At 32.8% G+C, this 20936-nt stretch overlaps 1 protein-coding gene across 1 annotated transcript in view; it reads left to right on the top strand.

The window, feature by feature from the left end:
- EXOC5 (exocyst complex component 5) overlaps positions 1-20936 on the top strand; it is a 58766-nt gene that overhangs the window by 27290 nt on the left and 10540 nt on the right. The window contains exons 6-13 of the mRNA XM_026000622.2: positions 1770-1798; positions 2960-3069; positions 7735-7779; positions 7887-8027; positions 9234-9316; positions 10345-10554; positions 12128-12275; positions 20162-20270. Coding sequence (XP_025856407.1) covers positions 1770-1798; positions 2960-3069; positions 7735-7779; positions 7887-8027; positions 9234-9316; positions 10345-10554; positions 12128-12275; positions 20162-20270 — 875 coding nt within the window. The remainder of the gene's footprint in view (positions 1-1769; positions 1799-2959; positions 3070-7734; positions 7780-7886; positions 8028-9233; positions 9317-10344; positions 10555-12127; positions 12276-20161; positions 20271-20936) is intronic.

Raw genomic sequence — 20936 nt, 5'->3', positions numbered from 1 at the left:
ATTCCCTACCCCAAAAATATATCTTATTTTATTCCCAAATCTGAATTATCATATAGAATTAGCAGTAATGGTCATATATCCCTTAGCTATTGCTAATAATCTCATGTTTTCCCGGCATTATGAGTCATGATTTTTAATGAATAGTTCTGTTTTATTAAAATATTATTATACTAGGGTTAGAAAAATTCTTATATATTTTATGAAGAAACATTAAGTCATTAAAACATAGTTAAATCGGAAAAAATCTTTTGTTATATTGTTACAATTTATTGAAGCAATTGCCAATGTTCATTAATTTTGTTTTAAACTATATTTTGAGGGATACCTGGGTAGCTCAGTCAGTTAAGTGTCTGCCCCAGGGTCCTAGGATCAAGCCCTATGTCAGGCTCCCTGTTCAGTGAGGAGTCTGCTTCTCCCTCTGCCCCTCCCTTGCTTGTGCATGCATGTGCTCACTCTCTCTTTCTCTCCAATAAATAAAGAAAATCTTTTTATATATAAATAAATAAAATCTCATATATACATAGATGAGAGAAACAAATTAGAAACGGGATCAACAAAACAAATATTTCAATGTATTGCTGTGTCCTCAGCAAGAATTATCATCCCCATCTCCTTTGTTTATTAATTGATTTCTAATATTTATATACTTAAATTATTTCTAAACCTAACATGGGGCTCGAACTCACAACCCAGAAATGAGAGCTGCATACTGTACTGACTGAGCTAACCGGGCACCTCATGAGTAATGATTTTTAAAGTCACCCGCAGAAACTTCTCTTTATCTCATTTCAGAGTTGGACCATTTATTTAAGTGGGTAAAATGTGTGGCTCACAATAGGTGCTTGATAATTATTGGATAATTTCTCCATCCTATTCTGCATATACTCATCTTCTCCAACTTCTCAGTTATATACTTATTTTGCAGTTTTGTTTTTCTCTACCAAGCCTTGGAATTGGATATATATCCTGATTAGATTTAATTTTTTTCACAAAGGTCATTATGGACTTACATCCACTCTCCTTTTCACCATGACTTTGATACATAAATTTTGTATAACTCTATAAATTTTTATTACCTTCTTTATTTGTCTTTTCCATCTCTTTTGCCAGTCATTTTCCTCTCTCCAAACTGATTGTATAGGATCTTTCAACATTAATTTTCCATGTTGTACCTTCTCCCTTGATAATTAAGATTTTAAAATTTCTAGTGTATGGTAATATGTGATATTTTAGTTTTTGAATTTGCAAAGGTTGAATGATAAGTCTGTAAGACACATTGTTAGGTCCTTTTTATGGCTTCTATTTTATTTTTTATATACGTATTTTATCATTGTTTTTCTTTTAAATAACAATAATGGAATTTTATATGAAAAAATCCCAACAGAAGAGGCAAATAGACAAGTATCAAGGAATTTAAAATGTTAGTGAATATAAGTCGGGACAACTCATTGCTGGAGCTGGTGGAGTTGTTAATGCCTCATTAAGAACTTCTCCCTCTTTAACAAGTTATGGTCATTCAGTGTGAATTTTGTAAATGAGAACCAGCTACCCACTCTGAATTGCCCAAATTCAGTTTTGTTACTTGGCCTGCTTACTGTCAGTATTCTTTCCCTTCTTGCTAGCCGCCAGCCTTCCTTCCTTCCTTCCACCTTTAGTACAAAGGGTTCGCTTATAGCCTCCAGACCCTTTTCCCCCTGTTATTAACATCTTAGATTACTATGGGACGTTTGTCACTATTAATAAGCGTCATCATTGATTTTATTTTTCAGATTTTCAGAAGTAAAATCCAAAATTGCAAGTAAGTAGGGGTTCTGTTTATTTAATAGTTTTAAATAAATGATAAAGATACTTGTGTAAAAGAAAAAAACTAAAAGGAGAGATATTGGAAACAATGTCATCCTCCCACCCCATCCCTGAGTTTGACTCTTCTTCCTTGAAACCATCATTACCAGTTTCTTGGGTATTCTTCCAGAGTATGCTATGGTTATACAGGCATAGGACATAAATCATGGATGTATATGTAGAATTTAGTTTTACTGTCACTGGTTATTTTTAAATAATTGGCTAGCATACCGTACAAATAGCTTTATACCATGTGTTTTTAATTTAACAATATATCTTGGAGATTGTTTTATATCTATACACATATCTCTAAAGTAGATTATTTTTCTTAAAAGCCAAGCTCATTTGAACATTTCAGTACCTATATAACTCCTTACATGATTAATTTTATTCTTTCTAATTTTTGAATTGTATTTTAAGTAGGTCAGTCGACATCTCTGGAAAAGCCACTATATTTGCAGGTCCCCATGGTAACCTGAGTTACATTTGGGATGCCATTACATAGAAGGTTCAAAGAGCCACCTGTTCTCCTGAAAGTGATACATCAGAATGGCATAGATAGTTGGACTTCTGGCAATGTTTTTGACTATTATAGCTTAGTCCAAAGTTCAGGTTTTCATTCAGAACATTAGTAGCCACAATAATGTAGTGAATCAGATACCATATATTATCTTAAGGTGAGATTTGATGTTGAATCCACCATTGTTCGTGGTAAAGACCTCTCTATTAAGGACTTTTATAGTCCTCTTTACCCTTTCTATAGCCTTAGAGAGATTTAAGATTTTTTCCTTTTACTATCAGAAATGACATCCAGAGGTTTATCTCAGTCAGTTACTTCTTTAAATAATAGTGGTAAATGGTAATCAGATGGAGTTCAGCTATTTTACTGGTTGGGAAGATTTTATTGTCTATAAATTTATATATCGTAGTATATTATAAGGCTAGATTCACTGCCTATAATTTCATATTGTTTTTATAATTCTTTAAAAAGAAAGCTAGATCTATATTCATTATATTTGTAAATAAATCATATGTTTGTAAATAACTTCGATATCCTTGTCTATCTCATTATAGCTGAAGAGTTTCTTTGTTCTTTTTTTTTTTTTTTTTTTTTTAGGTAAATACCATGATTTAGAATGCCAGCTAATTCAAGAGTTTACCAGTGCTCAAAGAAGAGGTGAAATCTCCAGAATGAGAGAAGTAGCTGCAGTTTTGCTTCATTTTAAGGTAAATAGTAATAATAAAAATGAAGATTAGTTTTCAAGATTGTGGAGATTGTATAAATTCGATATATTATATCTCTGATTTTATTATAGTTGTATGAGTATATCACAGTGATGATTTTTATTGTTTTGAGCAATTTGAATATATTTCACATCTCCATGTTTTGTTTTTGTTTTTTGCTTTTTGTTTTTTTTAAAGATTTTATTTATTCATGAGAAACACAGAGAGAGAGAGAGGCAGAGACACAGGCAAAGAGAGAAGCAGGCTCCATGCAGGGAGCCTGATGTGGGACTCGATCCCGGGTCTCCAGGATCAGGCCCTGGGCCGAAGGCGGTGCTAAACCACTGAGCCACCTGGGCTGCCCTCACATCTCCATGTTATATTTTATATTTTAATATTGTATATCCAATAATATTAATATTTATCTGAATTTTTATATTGATTGACATAGAAAATCATTCTTTTTTTTTTTTTTTTTTTTTTTATGATAGTCACAGAGAGAGAGAGAGAGAGAGAGAGAGAGGCAGAGACACAGGCGGAGGGAGAAGCAGGCTCCATGCACCGGGAGCCTGATGTGGGATTCGATCCCGGGTCTCCAGGATCGCGCCCTGGGCCAAAGGCAGGCGCCAAACCGCTGCGCCACCCAGGGATCCCTCTTTTTGTTTTTTTATTAAATTTTTCAGTCAAACATGTTATGAAATAGGTCAAAAGCAAGAAGACTTAACCTTAAATATCTGGTGGAATGTAGGAACCAGAGAGTATGAAATGTAACTAGTAAAAGGTTTAAATTTAATCCAGAGGATCTCATTTGGTAATACAAAGGAATATTGTCTTCTTGAAATTTGAATTAGGGACAGAATCCCTGTATGACAACGTATTTCTGCAAAGAAAGTGCTTAAAGAAATAGTGTTTCCTTAGTTTCAGACTACAATGCTATGAAACCAAAGTCAATCACAAGAAAAATTTTGGAAAAACTATGAATACATGGAGGTAAAAGAATGTCCTACCCAGAATAAATGGGTCAACCAGGAAATCAAAGAAGAATTTAAAAAATACATGGAAGCAAATGAAAATGAAAACATGACAGCCCAAAACCTCAGCAAAGGTGGTCCTAAGAGGGAAGCAAAACAGGCCTTCCTCAAGGAGCAAGAAAAGTCTCAAAAACACAATCTAACTTTACACCTAAAGGAGCTGGAAAAAGAGCAGCAAATAAAGCTGTTTAGCAAAAAAATCTAAAGCCAACAAGAGAAGGGAAATAATAAAGGTGAGAGCAGAAATAAATGATAATAGAAATTTTTTAAATAGAACAGATGAACAAAACTAGAAGTTGATTCTTTGAAGGAATTAACAAAATTAATAAACCCCTAGCCAAACTTGAAAAGAGAAAGATCCAAATAAATCATGAATGAAAGAGATCACAACCAACACCACAGAAATGTAAACAATTAGAATATTATGAGCAATCATATGCCAACAAATTAGGCAGTCTGAGAGAAATGGATAAATTCCTAGAAACATATAAGCTACCAAAACTAAAACGGGGAGAAATAGAAAATCTAAGCAGACCCATAACCAGCAAGGAAATTGAATCAAGTAATCAAAAATCTCCCAAGAAACGAGTCCAGGTCCAGATGACTTCCCAGAGGAATTCTACCAAACATTTAAAGAAGAATGAATACCTATCCTCTGAACTATTCCAAAAAGTAGAAGTGGAAGGAAAACTCATTCTGTGAGGCCAGTATTACCTTGATCTCAAAATCAGACAGAGATCTCCCCTAAAAAGAATTACAGACCAATATCCCTGGTGAACATGGATGCAGAAATTCTCAACAAGAATAATATTAGCTAATCAAATCCAACAGTACATTAAGAGGATTGTTCACCACCACCAAGTGGGATTTATTCCTGCATTGCAGGGGTAAGATTCAGCATCTGCAAATCAATCAGTGTGATAGACCATATTAATAAAAGAATGATAACCATATGATCCTAATAAAAGAAATGATAGCCATATGATCCTCTCAAAAGATGCAAAAAAAGCATTTGATAAAATAAACATATTTTCTTGATAAAATACAGCATCTTTCTTGAAGAAAGTAGGGATAGATGGGACATACATAAACATAATAAAGGCCATCTATGAAAGACCCACAGCTAAAATCATCCGCAGTAGGGAAAATCTGAGAGCTTTTTTCCTAAGGTCAAGAACATGACAGGGATGTCCACTCTTATCACTATTGTTGAACATAGTACTGGAAGTCCTAGCTTTCTCAATCAGACAACAAAAAGAAAAGGCATCCAAATCATCAAGGAAGGCAAGCTTTCACTCTTCACAGACAACATGATACTTTGTAGAAAACCCAAATGACTCCACCAAAAAAACTGCTACAGTGGATACAGAAATTCAGCAATGTTGAAGGAAATAAAATTGTACTGAAGTCTGTTAAATTTCTATGTACCAATAATGAAGCAGCAAAAAGAAAAATTAAGTTGATTTCATTTACAATTGCACCAAGAACCACAAAATACCTAGGAATAAACCTAACCAAAGAGAGAAAGGATCTGTACTTTGAAAACTATAGAACACTTGTGAAAGAAATTGAGGAGGACACAAAGAAATAGGAAAACATTCCATATTCGTGGACTGGAAGAATAAGTTTTCTTAAAATGTCTATACTACCCAAGGCAATCTGCACATTCATTGCAATCCCTATCAAAATAATACCAGCAGTTTTCACAGAGCTGTAGCAAACAATCCTAAAATTTGTATAGAACAGGAAGAGAATAGCCAAATAGCCAAAGTAATGTTGAAAAAGAAAGCTAAAGCTAGAGACATCACAATTGGTATTACCCAAACTATATTACAAAGCTGTAATCATTATGACAGTGTAGTATTGGCACAAAAACACACATAGATCATTGGAACAGAATAGAGAACCCAGTGGTGAACCCACAACTATATGGTCAACTAATCTTTGACAAAGCTGGAAAGAATATCTCTGGAAAAAAGTCTCTTCAACAGTATTGGGAAAATTGTACAGCCATATGCAGAAGAATGAAACTAGAGTATTTTCTTACATCATACACTAAAAAACTCAAAATGGATGAAAGACCTAAATGTGAGACCAGAAATGCATCAAAATCTTAGAGGAGAACACAGGTAGCAACCTCTTTGACCTCGGCCATTGCAACTTCTAACTAGACATGTCTCCAGAGGCAAGGGAAACAAAAGCGAAAATGAACTATTGGGACTTCAAAATTAAAAGCTTCTGCACAGCAAAGGAAACAATCAACAAAACTAAAAGGCAATGTATGGAAAGCGAGAAGATATTTGCAAATGACATATCTGATAAAGGGCACTAGAATCCAAAATCTTTAAGACTTACCAAACTAAACACGCAAAAAAAAAAAAAAGAAAAATTCAGTCAGAAATGGGCAGAAGACTGAAGAGGCATTTCTCTAAAAAAAAAAAAGTACAAATGGCCAACAGATATATGAAAAATGCTCAACATCATCTGGCATCACAGACACAAATCAAAACCACAATGCAATACCACCTCACAGAATGTCTAAAATTAACAAGTCAGGAAACAAGAGATGTTGGTGAGAATGAGGAGGAAAGGGAACCTTCCTCTTACACTGTTGGTGGGAATACAAACTGGAAATGGTGTATAGGTTCCTCAAAAAGTTAAAAATAGAGCTATCTTATCCAGCAATTGCATTATTAGGTATTTACCCAAAGAATACAAAAGCACTGATTCGAAGGGGTGCATGCACACTAAGGTTGATAGCAGCAATATCCACAATAGCCAGAATATGTAAAGAACCCAGATATCATCAACTGATGAATGGATAAAGAAGATATGGTGTGTGTGTGTGTGTGTGTGTGTGTGTGTGTGTGTGTGTGTATACACAATGTAATATTACTCAGCCATCAGAAAGAATAAAGTCTTTCCATTTGCAGTGATGTGGATGGAACTAGAGTATATTCTGCTAAGCAAAAAGAATAAAGTCTTTCCATTTGCAGTGATGTGGATGGAACTAGAGTATATTCTGCTAAGCAAAATAAGAAATAGAGTATATTCTGCTAAGCTTATTAATAAATAAGCAAATACATTCAAATAAATAAATAAATGTAAATTTGCAGAATGCCAGTTGAATACAGCTCTGTTCAGATTCTTGCAAGAGAACTCAAATACTTTGAACCTGAGAGTAAAGAAGGAAATACATACATACCTACATGCATATATATATATATATATATATATATACATACACACACACACATACACACACCTTTTTTTTTCAAGATTGTGAATCTGTGTGTGGGGGGGCACATGCACGCATATACGTGTTGGAATTGAAGGATATGGCTACGTGATCATAGGGCAAAATGACTGTACAGAACTCATACCTCAGTTTCTTCTTTCATTCTAAAGTCCTGCAAGGATATGAACCTGGTGGTCATTTTCATAGAAAGCAACTGGGAGAGGGTACTATATTATTAGTTTTCTATGATTAATTTTATTTAAGTCCAATAACTGTTATATTGGTGAGTCATTATGACATAGAGCTTTATTACATAAAATAACTCTTTCATTGAGATTACTATTATGATTATTGTTGTCAAAGCAGAACTGTGATGATATATTTCTTTCTTCTTCATAGGGTTATTCCCATTGTGTTGATGTTTATATAAAGCAGTGCCAGGAGGTAACATAACAGTACACTTTATTGGATTTTATTTTATTTTATGCTAATTTGTGTTTTTAAAACTATTTAAAAATTATGTATTCACTATGTAAAATGCCTCTGTTTAGGGTGCTTACTTGAGAAACGATATATTTGAAGATGCAGCAATACTCTGTCAACGGGTCAACAAACAAGTTGGAGATATCTTTAGTAATCCAGAAACAGTACTGGCTAAGCTTATTCAAAATGTATTTGAAATCAAACTACAGGTAATTTTAAACAATAAATAGTTCTTAAGGCAATATATGATTTTTTTCCTCTGTGTTTTAAGAATTTTTTTAAAATGTAGTTTATTAATGTAATGCCCTTTGGAATAGTAATCTACTTATTCAGCAAAGGGGAAAGGAATGACAGTATCATGTTTTTTAAAAAAATATTGTTCATCAAGAAAAAAGATGCTGATCATAATCATTAAGCATCAGAATATGGTTGAAATTTATGTAGCAGCAATAGTAGTTAACACGTTGTGGAGGGGTAGCCTCAGATTTTTATTTTTATTGATTCCTCACTTTGACCAATAGATGGTATTTATGAAATTATGAAAGAATTACAAGTGCAGTCTGTAGAATTTTTGATAATGAGATACTAACATGAAAAAACACAGTAATTTAATTTACAACTTTGACTACTATAGCACTGTATATTAAAGCATCATTTCCTAAACTATATTTACTACTAGATTAAGCAACATTAAAGAAGTGTTTATTTTTAAAACACAATTCATAGCCTTTAAAAGTTCTTTTTTTTTTTTTTTTTAGAATTTATTATTTTTTTTAATTTTTATTTATTTATGATAGTCACAGAGAGAGAGAGAGAGAGGCAGAGACACAGGCAGAGGGAGAAGCAGGCTCCATGCACCGGGAGCCTGATGTGGGATTCGATCCCGGGTCTCCAGGATCGCGCCCTGGGCCAAAGGCAAGCGCCAAACCACTGCGCCACCCAGGGATCCCCAGCCTTTAAAAGTTCTAATGCGTATTGTGATTCTCTAGAAATGGGAGTGTAAAGTACACTAAATTTTTTTCCTAATTTTAGAGTCATGCCTGTTAAAGTCTCAAAGGACACTAGTGTTACCCAGGCCACAGTTTGGGAAATGCTGCTCTAAGGAATTGACTATATTGGTATAACTTCAGTTTTGTTTTTTTAACTGTACTTTATGAGGCAAGATAGGCCAGTTCAAAAGAAAAGATATTTTGAAATTCTTAGTATTTATTCCCGAGAGTGCTTATATATAGATGAACATGTAAATATGAGAAGCATTAAAAAAGCCTGTTTTATTTTTTTATATTGGGTATTTTCTGTGCATTGCCTTTTCCATTGTATTTTAAGTCAGAACAATTCAAGGACATGGAATAATTTTGGAGAAAAACATACCATTTTCGCTTAATTGACAAAACATTGACTTTTTTTTTTTCCAGAGTTTTGTGAAAGACCAATTAGAAGAATGTAGGAAGTCTGATGCAGAGCAGTATCTCAAAAATCTCTATGATTTATATACAAGGTATGCTTTTATTAACTAGAAAATAGGAAAATAATAATAACATGTCAGATTTTCTTTGCTTTTTCTTTAAAATAGAAAATGAAGAAGTATTCAGGTATTTGAGTTTGTCAACAGTATACCTTTTAGCATGAAATGCTTGTTTGTATAGATTACTGTTCTATGAAGAACAGCATTTTTAGCACGTTAACTTAAGGGATTGGAGATTACGCTTTATAGTCATGTACTTAGTGAAACTTTTTTTATGTTTAAGACTCAAGAATTTTGTTTCTGATTTTAATTGTAATCTAGTTACTATTCTTTAATTTTTTTTCTCTAAGAAGTAGTTTAATTACATTTATCTGCAGTTAAAATTGTATAAATTGAGAAAGTCACAAATTCTTAAATGACAATTTCAGCCTTAAGTCTGATACGAAAATTTGCCTTTGGCTTTTGTAAATGGAAGTGTAACATTTAGAAATATTGTTATCAAAAGCTTCTTATGGAGGTTTTTTTTTTCCAGTCCTTTTGCTGTTCATGAGTATCATCATTTTGAGAGGAGGGTTTTCAAAAGTAACCATAACCAGGAAGCCCATCCCAACATTTATTTTGAGCCTATCCTTAATAATATGAAACAGAAAAATAGAGGAAAGTCCACATGGACAAAGACAAAAGAAAATGAACAGAAAGTAGATCTCTCATTATTCTGACATGGGTACCAAATCGTGAATAGCATTAGAACATATTAAAGTCATGCTACCACTGTTGCCATTTCTAGACTGGTTGGTTGCCTCAGTTTCCTCTCATAAATCATCCCTAGGAGATTATCCCTAGTCAGTTTTCTAAACCATAGTGTTGTTTGTAATATCCAGTCTACTTTATATATAGATGTATGCAGCTGCTCTCTGTATCCTTAGTGCCTTCCTAAGATTTAAGAAATGGTGTTTAACATAAGTTATTAAAATCACATTGTAAAAATATATATATTACTTAGTATTGTTACTATATCTAAAATATACATTAATCTCTTTTTCCCCCTTTTCCATGAAAAGAACTACAAATCTTTCCAGCAAGTTGATGGAGTTTAACTTAGGTACTGATAAACAGACTTTCTTGTCTAAGCTTATCAAATCCATTTTCATTTCCTATTTGGAGAACTATATTGAGGTGGAGACTGGATATTTGAAAAGTAGAAGTGCTATGATCCTACAGCGCTATTATGACTCAAAAAACCATCAAAAGAGATCCATTGGCACAGGAGGGTGAGTGTTTTTATTAAATGTTGTAGTTAAAAGTAAAGATTTTAAGAACTATATTATATTCGGACAAAATTGTCAAATGTTGACAGTCATTGGAATTCTCTGTGAAGAACTCAATTAACCCAGCTTATTTACACCATTGATCAAATCCTGTCTCTTGAAACACATGTTGGAATGACCTAACATACTGCGATTAGAATTTAAAGCAGAATACCAGAACTATAAAGAGTTCTGTATAGTCTCTGTTTTTTTTCCAGACTGAGTAAATTATTCCACATTATTAACTAGGAAGCACACATTTTTTGTTGTTGCAAGTGGAAAATAGCAGTTTACAGTGTAGATATCCTGAGCTTTTTCATGACTTGACTTAAAATTATTTAATTAATTCCTTAAAATCTGTGATTATTCACATACTAAAAGAAAAGGATTTGCGGAAGAATTGGTAGCACCTGTTATCCATATCTCAGCTATCTAGAACCATTTGATTCTAGGATGAAGCAGAACGATTTATGTGGAGCCATATGATTAGAGTCCAGAGTATACTCAAATCTGTTTCTTGTTTCCCAGTTTGTCATATACTAAATAATAATCAGGGAAAGGTTATAATTAGGAATAAGAAATGCCATCTGAAAGGCAGCAGCAAGTAAGGGAAGAGAAAAACTAAAGAATAATCATGAGAATTAAAAAAATAATTTGGGATACCTGGCTAGCTCAGTCAGTGGAGCATGCAACTCTTAGTCTCAGAGTTGTAAGTTTGAACTCCACCTTGAATGTAAAGATTATTAAAAAAAAAAAAAGAAAAAAGAAAAAAAAAAACGCGGGATGCCTGGGTGACTTAGCGGTTGAGAGGTTGAGGGTCAGCCTTTGGCTCAGGGTATGGTCCCAGTCCTGGGATCGAGTCCCACATCGGTCTCTCTGCAAGGAGCCTGCCTCTGCCTCTGTCTATGCCTCTGCCTCTCTCTCTGTGTCTTTCATGAATAAATAAATTTAAAAATCTTTTTTAAAAATTAAAAAAAATAAAAACCTTAGAAAAGTTTAGAATACTCTAGAGTTAGATATTCTAGGAACAAAAGAAATCTAACCTAAAGATACCACCATATAATAAATATTCAAAGTAACTCAGTCATTAAGAATGCTAAATTATGTTTAATATATCTTGCTTAATAATGATAAGGAAATGTGAATATGCTCAAATAGTTAAATATATTTAAAAAACATTAAATTTTTAAAGTTTATTGCAAGCAGGACCATTTAGTTATATTAATTTACTTGTAATAATCTACTTCATAAGGAAACCAAACAAGGAATTTTTGGCTGTTGAGTCAGAATTATAGAGTCATAATTATAAATTATTATTTTAAAGGTCATAACTCCAAATATACTCATTTCTCAGATGAAAGTCTTCTGCTAAGAGACTGACTTGCTTTGCTTTTACAGGACTAAATTATTGGAATTAGAATGTTTGAGTTTGGCAATTAGTCCATTTTTCTTTGTTGATGTATACTAAATTGAAGAGTACTTAAAATTGAAATCTGTGTAAAATGTTCTCTTTTCATTTGTTGTTATGATGCATTAGTATTCAGGATTTGAAAGAGAGAATTAGACAACGTACCAACTTACCGCTGGGGCCAAGTATCGATACTCATGGAGAAACTTTCCTATCTCAAGAAGTGGTGGTTAATCTTTTACAAGAAACTAAACAGGCCTTTGAAAGATGTCATAGGGTAAGAGTAGTTATAAATTTATTTCATTTTTATGTAGTTGTGTATTTTAATTTTCGCCTTGTTATAATATAAATCTGCTCTCTGGTCAGGAACAACTAACCATTACATTTTTTGTAATTAGATGGAGTTTTTGTTTTGGAGAACAGAATTATTTAAAAATTATTTATAAGTATATTTTAATATTATTTTATAAGTTGAATATTCCCAATTTTTCTTCTGTAAGTTATATTAAATCAAGATATAAAAGGGAGATTTAGAGCTATCTCATAAAGAAATAGAAATATTAGGGAAAGAAGGATGTTTTAAGAACCCAAATATCAAAGGAAAAGAATGAGAAGTTGACTCCAGTAAAATTTAGAATTTCTGTCCAACAAACACTTGAACAAAGTAAGGAGATAAGTTACAGCCTGTAAGAAGATATTTGTAACCAATATTACTAGCAGAAAACTATGTAAAACAAATAATAGTGGCAAATAATTGTATAGCACATACAACGTTCCAAAGCACTTTAGGTATACACCAGCTCATATAATCATTGTAACAACCTTGAGAGGTTTTGATTCCATTTTACAGAGAAGAAACTGAGATACATACATCTTAAGCAGTAGAACTGGGAGTGGAGGCAGTCTTAATTTTTTTTGTATTGATATTATATATTTTATATTGATGGACAATAAATCCATATGAATTATACAATATAATTATAACTTATTTATAATTATATAAATAAACAATATAAATTATACATACAAATTATACGTATAAATCAATAGAAAACAAAGACTAATAAATGTACATAGTAGGTTTTCATTAGATGTGGTAGCCAAGAGTGAGGGCTCTGGAGTCAGCCAGAGGTGGACCCAAAACCCAGCTCTTCTGTTTACTGTGGCCAATGACCTAATGTCTATAAAACTCAGATTCCTTACCTACAAAGAGGAGATAATATATGCAGGTTATTTTGGAATAAGTTATGAAAGGTTATCTTGATATACATAGACAAATACAGAAAATGTAAATTATTAATAAGATATCCAGTCTCACTAATAGGAAAATGAAACTTAAAATAGGGAAAATACTCAGTCTCATTCAGATTGCAAAAATTAAGAAGTCTGATAATACACAGTGTTGGTAAGGGCAATAGAAATTTTCATACGCTGCCAGTGGAAGTAAAAATTGGTATAGTTACTTTGGATAGTAACTTGCGAATTCCTTAGAGAAACTCAGGTATACATGCAATATTTAACATAGCAACGTTTATCAGAATCAAATTAAGTGTGCCTTGAAAAGAGAATTGATAAACTGACCTTGTTCATACACTAGAAAAGTACAACAATTGAAATGACTAAATGAGTTACATGTATCAACAATAAATCTTAAAAATACAATGTACAGTGTTGACTTCTGGCTTGACGTGTAGCAGTCACCTCAAGAATCCCCCTGCTACATGTGGGATATTATGTAACGGGTGTTTTTTAATCTAAGAGACCCATAGATTCCAGTTTGCCCAGCTATGGGGATCTGGAGAGCAGTAGGGCTACAGTATATGAAGTCACAAGGAAGACTCTCATTCATCATTTTAAGGCTTAACCTGCTGTTTGCACCATAACAGATTGCCTTGTGGCATCCTGCTCACCTCTGAGAAGTTGTCTCAATTGGAGGTTCAATTTATTGAATTGTCTGAACCCTGAAGGTTCATGGTTTTTGCCTCTGATATAACCTGCTTGGGTAAACTCCCAGCCTGTGCTGGAATTGAACTTTGTAAAAGTAACTAAATAGAAAACAAACTTGTAAAGCAATAATAGGTAGAGATTCCAACACCAGAAAGAAACATATCTTGAACCAGTGAAAGGGCAAAGTCAGTTACAGCTAACAAAATCAGTAGTAAGAGACATAGCAACTTTTAAATGCCATTTGGGGAAAATGCCTTTGGATTTATGACTGAATTGTAGCTACCCCACTACACTTACCAAATTCGATGTACGTTCGTTCTTGTGTTGCCTTTTCTCCATAAATGTTCATTGTTTAAAATTAAAACCTCTGCAAACATTTAAAAAAAACACACACAGTTTTGAGTGAAGAAAACAAGATAGGGAAAAGATGTATTCTGTATAATACCACTATATAAAGTTTTAAAAAGTAAAACAATACCTTATATTGTTTAGAGATATGCATAAACGTGATAAATTCAGGATAGTGTTTGCCATGTGGGAAGAGCACCTAAAGGATTCTATTCATGTGTAGGACTCTCCTTCCTCCCTCCCACCCCTAAAAGAGAAAAAAAATCTAAAGTACATATGGAAAAATGTTAAGATACCACACATCTGGGTGGGTGATGGGTATATTTGGTAAATTACTATAGTTTTCTGAATGCTGGAAATATATTAAAATATTTCTAAAGGTCATTGAACCTTAAGCTGTCAACATTATGTTGTTCGAATCATAGTAACCAGCTCTATATCATGACCTTTTGTCTGGAAATTTACAAGATAGAAATTCATTTCAGCACACTCTGATCCAACATATATGTGTTTACTCTGTACCAGCTGTCTGGTTAGGCATTGATAATACAAAAAGAAGACTTGTACATAACTTTTGAATAGTGTGGGAAAATGAGGTAGACATATAAGCAATCAGTGCAAAATAGGTATACCCTGCTGGGACCAAAGAAAATGCAACCAGCTCTGTCTGGTCAAAGAATTGAGGAAGAGTATTTATTTGAAAAGATTTTAAAAAGAAGGGGACTTTTTAGGCCTGAGTCTTAAAGCTACATAGGATATTTCAAGAAGGTAATTCTTGCAGAGAGAGTAGTACATATTAACAAAAAGTAATATACAAAAATCAGCTGTGTAGCATAAAAATGCTTGAAATAAAAATGTACATGGGAGAGTAATAAGAAAGGAAGTTGAGAAGGTAGAAACTCTTTATACCATGCTTAGAAATTTAGACTCAATCTCATAGATTATGATAGAAGCTTTAAAGGATTATTTTAAAAAGGGCACTATAATGAGCAGATTGGTGCTTTTTTCTTTCTTTAAAAAAAAAACTTTGAGATACCTTTAACATTCAATAACTGCATATATATAAACTGTAAAATTTGATGAGTTTGATAAGTTTTGTCTACATTTCTGAAGCTACAACTTCAATCAAGATAATGAACAGATCTATCACCCCAAAAAGTTTCCTTTTGTCTTTTTATACTCCCCCTTTCCTCTCTCCACTTCTATCTTCAGACAACTGCTGATCATTTTTTATGTCACTGTAGACTCATTTCCAAAAAGAAGGAAATATTTGAAGATTGAAAGCTGAACAGGATGTCTTTAAGAGCTTCATCAATTTTTTATAAATGGTTTATAGTACGTTATAATATGTACATATGTTTCTGGCTTCTTTCACTCGGCATGATTATTTAGAAATTGATCCATGTAATTGTGTGTTACTTAGTATGCTTCTTTCTGTTGCTAGGTAGTATTTGCTTGCATGCATATACCACAGTTTATCTTTTTACCTATTGATAGACATTTAGAGTGATTCCAGTGATTGACTATTAAGAATGAAGTTGCTGTGAACATTCATGTATATGTCTTTATGCAGACATATGCTTTCATTTCTTAGGTATATACACAGTAGCAATTTGAGTCATATGGTATTTCTTTTAAAGAAACTGACAAACTATTTTCCAAGGTTGTTTGATTTGACATTCCCACCAGTAATGTGTGAAAGTTTCATTTGCTCCGCATGATCTCCAGCATTTGGTATAATCAGTCTTTTTAACTTGAGACAGTCTGTATAGAGATATCTTGTTATAGTTTTAGTTTGCATTTTCCTAATGATTAATGATGTTGAGTATCTTTTCATGTGTTTATTTGCCATTAGTATATATTCTTTGATGTATTGTGTGCATTTTAAAAATGCAGTTGTTTTCTTACTATTTTTGAGAGTTCTGTATTCAAATTACAATTCATTTATCAGATATGTGATATGCAGATGTTTTCTTTCAGTCTGTGACTTGTCTTTTTAATCTCTTAACAGTATTTTCAAAGACTAGAAATTCTTAATTTTCATGAAATCCAATTTTACACTTTTCTGTTGTGGATAGTATTTTTGGTTGCATATATAAGAAATCTTTACCTGACCCATGGTCACAAAAATTTCCTATTATGTTTTCTTCTAGTAGTTTCATAGTTTAAGGTTTTACATTTAAGTTCTATAAGCTGGTTTGAGTTAACTTATACATGTCCTATGATATGTGGATTAAAGTTAAGTTTTTTGCATTTATATATCCAGTTATTTAAGCGTTATTTATTGGAAAGACTATCCTTTCTCTACTGAATTACTTTGGAACCTTTGGTGAAAACTACTTGACAGTTTATATGTGGATCCTTTTCAGGACTCTCTCATGTTCCATGACCTGTTTGTCTTTGTGCCAATACTTCACTGTCTTGATCACTATAACTATAAGTCATGAATCAGGGAGTATAAGTCCTCTCATGTTTTCATATAAATTATTTTGCATTTTCATATGTCTCATAATCAGATTGTCAGTCTCAGGGGAAAAGTTTGGGATTTTGATTTTAATTGCATTGAATCTATAGTCCTGTTTGTGGAGAAGTGACATCTTAGCAATATTGAGTTTTCAGTCTGTGAATAGAGTATATCTGCCCATTTATTTAGTTTTCTTTAATTTTCCATACGAGAGTTTTGTAATTTTTAGCATACAAGATTTATCCCTGAGTATTTAGCATTTTTGTGTTAATGTACTGTAAGTGGTATTTTTTAATTTATATTTTTAATACTCTGTTGTTAGTATATAGAAAAACAGTTGATTTTTTTTATATGTTGACTTTATACGTGCAACCTAATAACTAAGTCACTTATTAGTTCTAATAGCTTTTTTGGTAGATTCCACAGGATTTTCTAAATAGACTATCGTGTTGTCTGCCAATAAGTCAGTTTTACTTATTCCTTTCCAGTATACAAATCTGTTATTTTGTTCTCTTGCCTTATTGGATTGCACAGAACCTCCAGTACAAGGTTGAATGGAAGTGGTGAGAGCCAACACCTTGTATTCCACTGAGTCTTTCACAATTAAGTATGATATTAATTGTAGATTTTTCACAGATGCTCTTTATCAGAGCATTGAAGAAATTCTTTTATCTTTAGTTTTCTGAATATTTTTATAAGATTAGGTGTTGGATTATTTCAAATGCTGTCTTTTTACTCTACTAATGTCCTGAATTACATTGATTTATAAATGTTAACCTTGCATTCCTTTGACAGACCCCACTTGGTCATTATGTATTATTATCTGTGTATATTTTGTTAGATTAGGTTTGCTGAACTTCTGTTAAGAATTTTTGTGTTTGTGTTCATGAGGGATATTGACTTATACATATTTTTTTTTTCCACACAATGTCTTTGTCTCATTTTGGTTATCAGGGTAATACTGGCCTTATAGAATGAATTGGAAAATATTCCTTCCTCTTCAGTTTTCTGGAAGAGATTGTATAAAATTGATATTATTTCTTCCTTAACTGTTTGCTAGAATTTACCAGTGAAGTCATTAGGGCCTGCAGTTTTATTTTTGAAGGTTTTTAACTACAAATTTGACTTCTTTAATAGATTTAGAACTATTTAAGTTACCTATTTCTTTTTAATTGAGCTTTGGTAGTGGCTTGTAAGGAAGGATTTGTGTATTTCACATAAATGTTTGAATTTATTGGTATCAAATTGTTCATGATATTTACTTGTTACCTGTTTAATATCTGTAGAATCTGTAGTAATGTCACCTTTTCATTCTTGATATCAGTAATTTGTATCTTTTTTTTTCCCCCTGACTAGTCTGGCTAGAGGTTTATCAGGTTTCCCAAAAAATCAGCTTTTTTGATATCATTGATTTTTCTCTGTTCTTTTGTGTTTCATCAATTTCCACTATTACTTTTCTGCTACTTACTTGGATTTCACTTGCCCATCTTTGTTTAGTTTTGTAAGATGGAAACTGAGGTCATTGATTTGAGACCCTTCTTCTCTAATATAAACATTTAGTCTTATAAGGTTCCCTCTGATGTAAGCTTTAGCTGCGTACCACACATTTTGATATGTTGTATTTATTTTCATTCAGGTCAAAATACTTTTAAATTTCCCTCTTGATTTCTTTGGTCCAAAAATGATTTAGAAGTGTATTATTATTTGTCAGATATTGGGGGGTTTTTTTTAGTTCTTTCTGTTATTTATTTTTTAAGATTTTATTATTTATTCATGAGAGACAGAGAGAGAGGCAGAGACACAGGCAGAGGGAGAAGCAGGCTCCATGCAGGGAGCCTGACATGGGACTCGATCCCAGATCTCTGGGATCAGGCCCTGGGCTGAAGACAGCACTAAACCGCTGAGCCACCCGGGCTGCCCAGTTCTTTCTGTTATTGATTCAAATTTGATCGTATTGTGGTTAGAGGACATGAATCCATTTTAAATTTGTTTAGACTTAGTTTCTAGCCCAGGATATGATCCATCTTTGTAAATGTTTTGTGTATACTTGAAAAGAATGTATATCCTGATGGCTTTAGATAGGGTATTATAAATGTCAGGTCCAGTTGATTGAAAGTGTTGTTTACATCTTCTCTCTCCCTATCAATTTTCTGTCTACCTCTTCTGTTGATTATGCATGGATATAGGAATATAAACAGGAGGAGGTGAAAATTTTATCTTTTATTGCTTGTTAAGGGCATCTGTTGAGCATCAGTGAGCAAAGAAGGGAGGTGAAGATTATAGTAGAGCAACTAGAGAAGAGTAAACTTTGAGATGATATTAAGAAGACCAGGAAGGGAATTGAGTAATACCAAATCAGTGTTTATAATAAGACATTTAAAGTGGATTATGCACTTCAACTGCCAGCTGTCTATATCAGATAATAAGCACTATTCTGAGAAAGTACATGAATGGAGATTACAAAGAGGCAACAATCAGTTGATAATACATGAATGGAGATTACAAAGAGGCAACAATCAGTTGATAATACAGGAAGCAGTTATAAGATGTTGAAAGGTAATTTTCCGACACTTTAAAGAGAGATTTCATTTTCTCACCATACCTACAAATAATTCTTCTGAGTAATCATCAACAAAATGAACATTTATTATTGTAAGTTTACTATGTGCCAAACACTGTGCTAAAAAATACTTTATGTGCATTTTTATATTATTCTTATCTCAGGACTAGGATAGAGTTAATATTATTCCCACTTTATAGATAAAGAAATTGAAGCCTGGTGGGGTTAAATAATATCTTAAGGGTTTACTCAGAGAGGAAGTGATGAAGCTGGGATTTGAGCCTGTCATAATATTTTATAGTGCACCTATTACCGATTTCCCCATCTCTGCTCGCCAATAGAATAAAGAATCCTTGAGTTTTGCTAGAATAGTTTTTGTTATAGTTGGTGGCTGTGAAACTTCTTTGACCACAATCTATAAGAAATAGACTTTACATAGTCCAATGAATATTTATGTGTATGCATGTATGATGTTTTTATATGTATTTCATAATACTATATTTGGTTTAAATATGTACATTATACTTTATTTCCTGTTGATCCTCTCTTCTCTTCCCTCTTTCTTTCTTTTCACAATCCACTAATGGATTGCAATCCAGGTGAGAAAAATGTTGAGCTAGTCTGAGCCAGGAGAATTGTAGACAAATGAAGAGCATTGTAACTATATGTCTGTGTATGTGAGAGAGGCATTGGGGGTGGGGAGAAAGAGGCATAAATTACTATTTTGCTACCCGAATACTGAAGAAGTTGATTGCTTTAACAAACAAACAAACAAACAAAAAAGCCTTTCTTTTTAAATGATAGATTTGAGGAGTAATGTATTTGTTTCTTTTTTTTTTTAAAGCTCTCAGATCCTTCTGATTTACCAAGGAATGCCTTTAGAATTTTTACCATTCTTGTGGAATTTTTATGTATTGAGCATATTGATTATGCTTTGGAAACAGGACTTGCCGGTAAGTGTATGTATTTATGTTATACTTTGTGTTAAATTCCTTTGACCGTGCTTGATTAACTATATACATAATGTTTTATATATATTAAACTCTATCTGTCAGATTCAGTTCAATGCAATGAATAATGCTTTTCAAACTTCTTAAATGCAAGGGTTTGTCAAGTGCAGAAAGTTACACAAAGACACACTTCTCCTATTACTTACATTATGCAGGACAGGGTAAACTACATCACTCACTGAGTGTATGGCAGAACGTAATACAATGCTGTAAATTATAAAATGTCAAAAGAGCAGAAATGAAGGTGACAGCAGTTCTGGTTGAGGCAATTAAGTAATGTAAAGTTTAGAAAGGAAAATATATTCCAAAATAAGCCTGGAAAGGAGTGGATTCATACGAAAATTTTTCTTTTGCTTTTGGTCTTCTGGGTTTACTGGTATTAATATGATAATAATGATTTCTTGCCTAAATCCCATTCCTGTTAATACAGTTGCCTCCTTGAACTTTCTGCCTGTTCAGTGTGCATCTCAAATTTAACATATCCCTATGAAACTCTTTATCTTCCATTTAAGCCTGTTTCACTCCCATTCTTCCCCATGTCTGTAAAAGGTATTACTGTACTGGTTGCTCAGGCCCCAAACATAGAATTTGCTGTAATTCTTCCTTTTC

Source organism: Vulpes vulpes, chromosome 6 (genome assembly GCF_048418805.1).
Source record: "Vulpes vulpes isolate BD-2025 chromosome 6, VulVul3, whole genome shotgun sequence".
Lineage (NCBI taxonomy): Eukaryota > Metazoa > Chordata > Mammalia > Carnivora > Canidae > Vulpes > Vulpes vulpes.
This window is presented reverse-complemented; position numbering and strand designations above follow the sequence as displayed.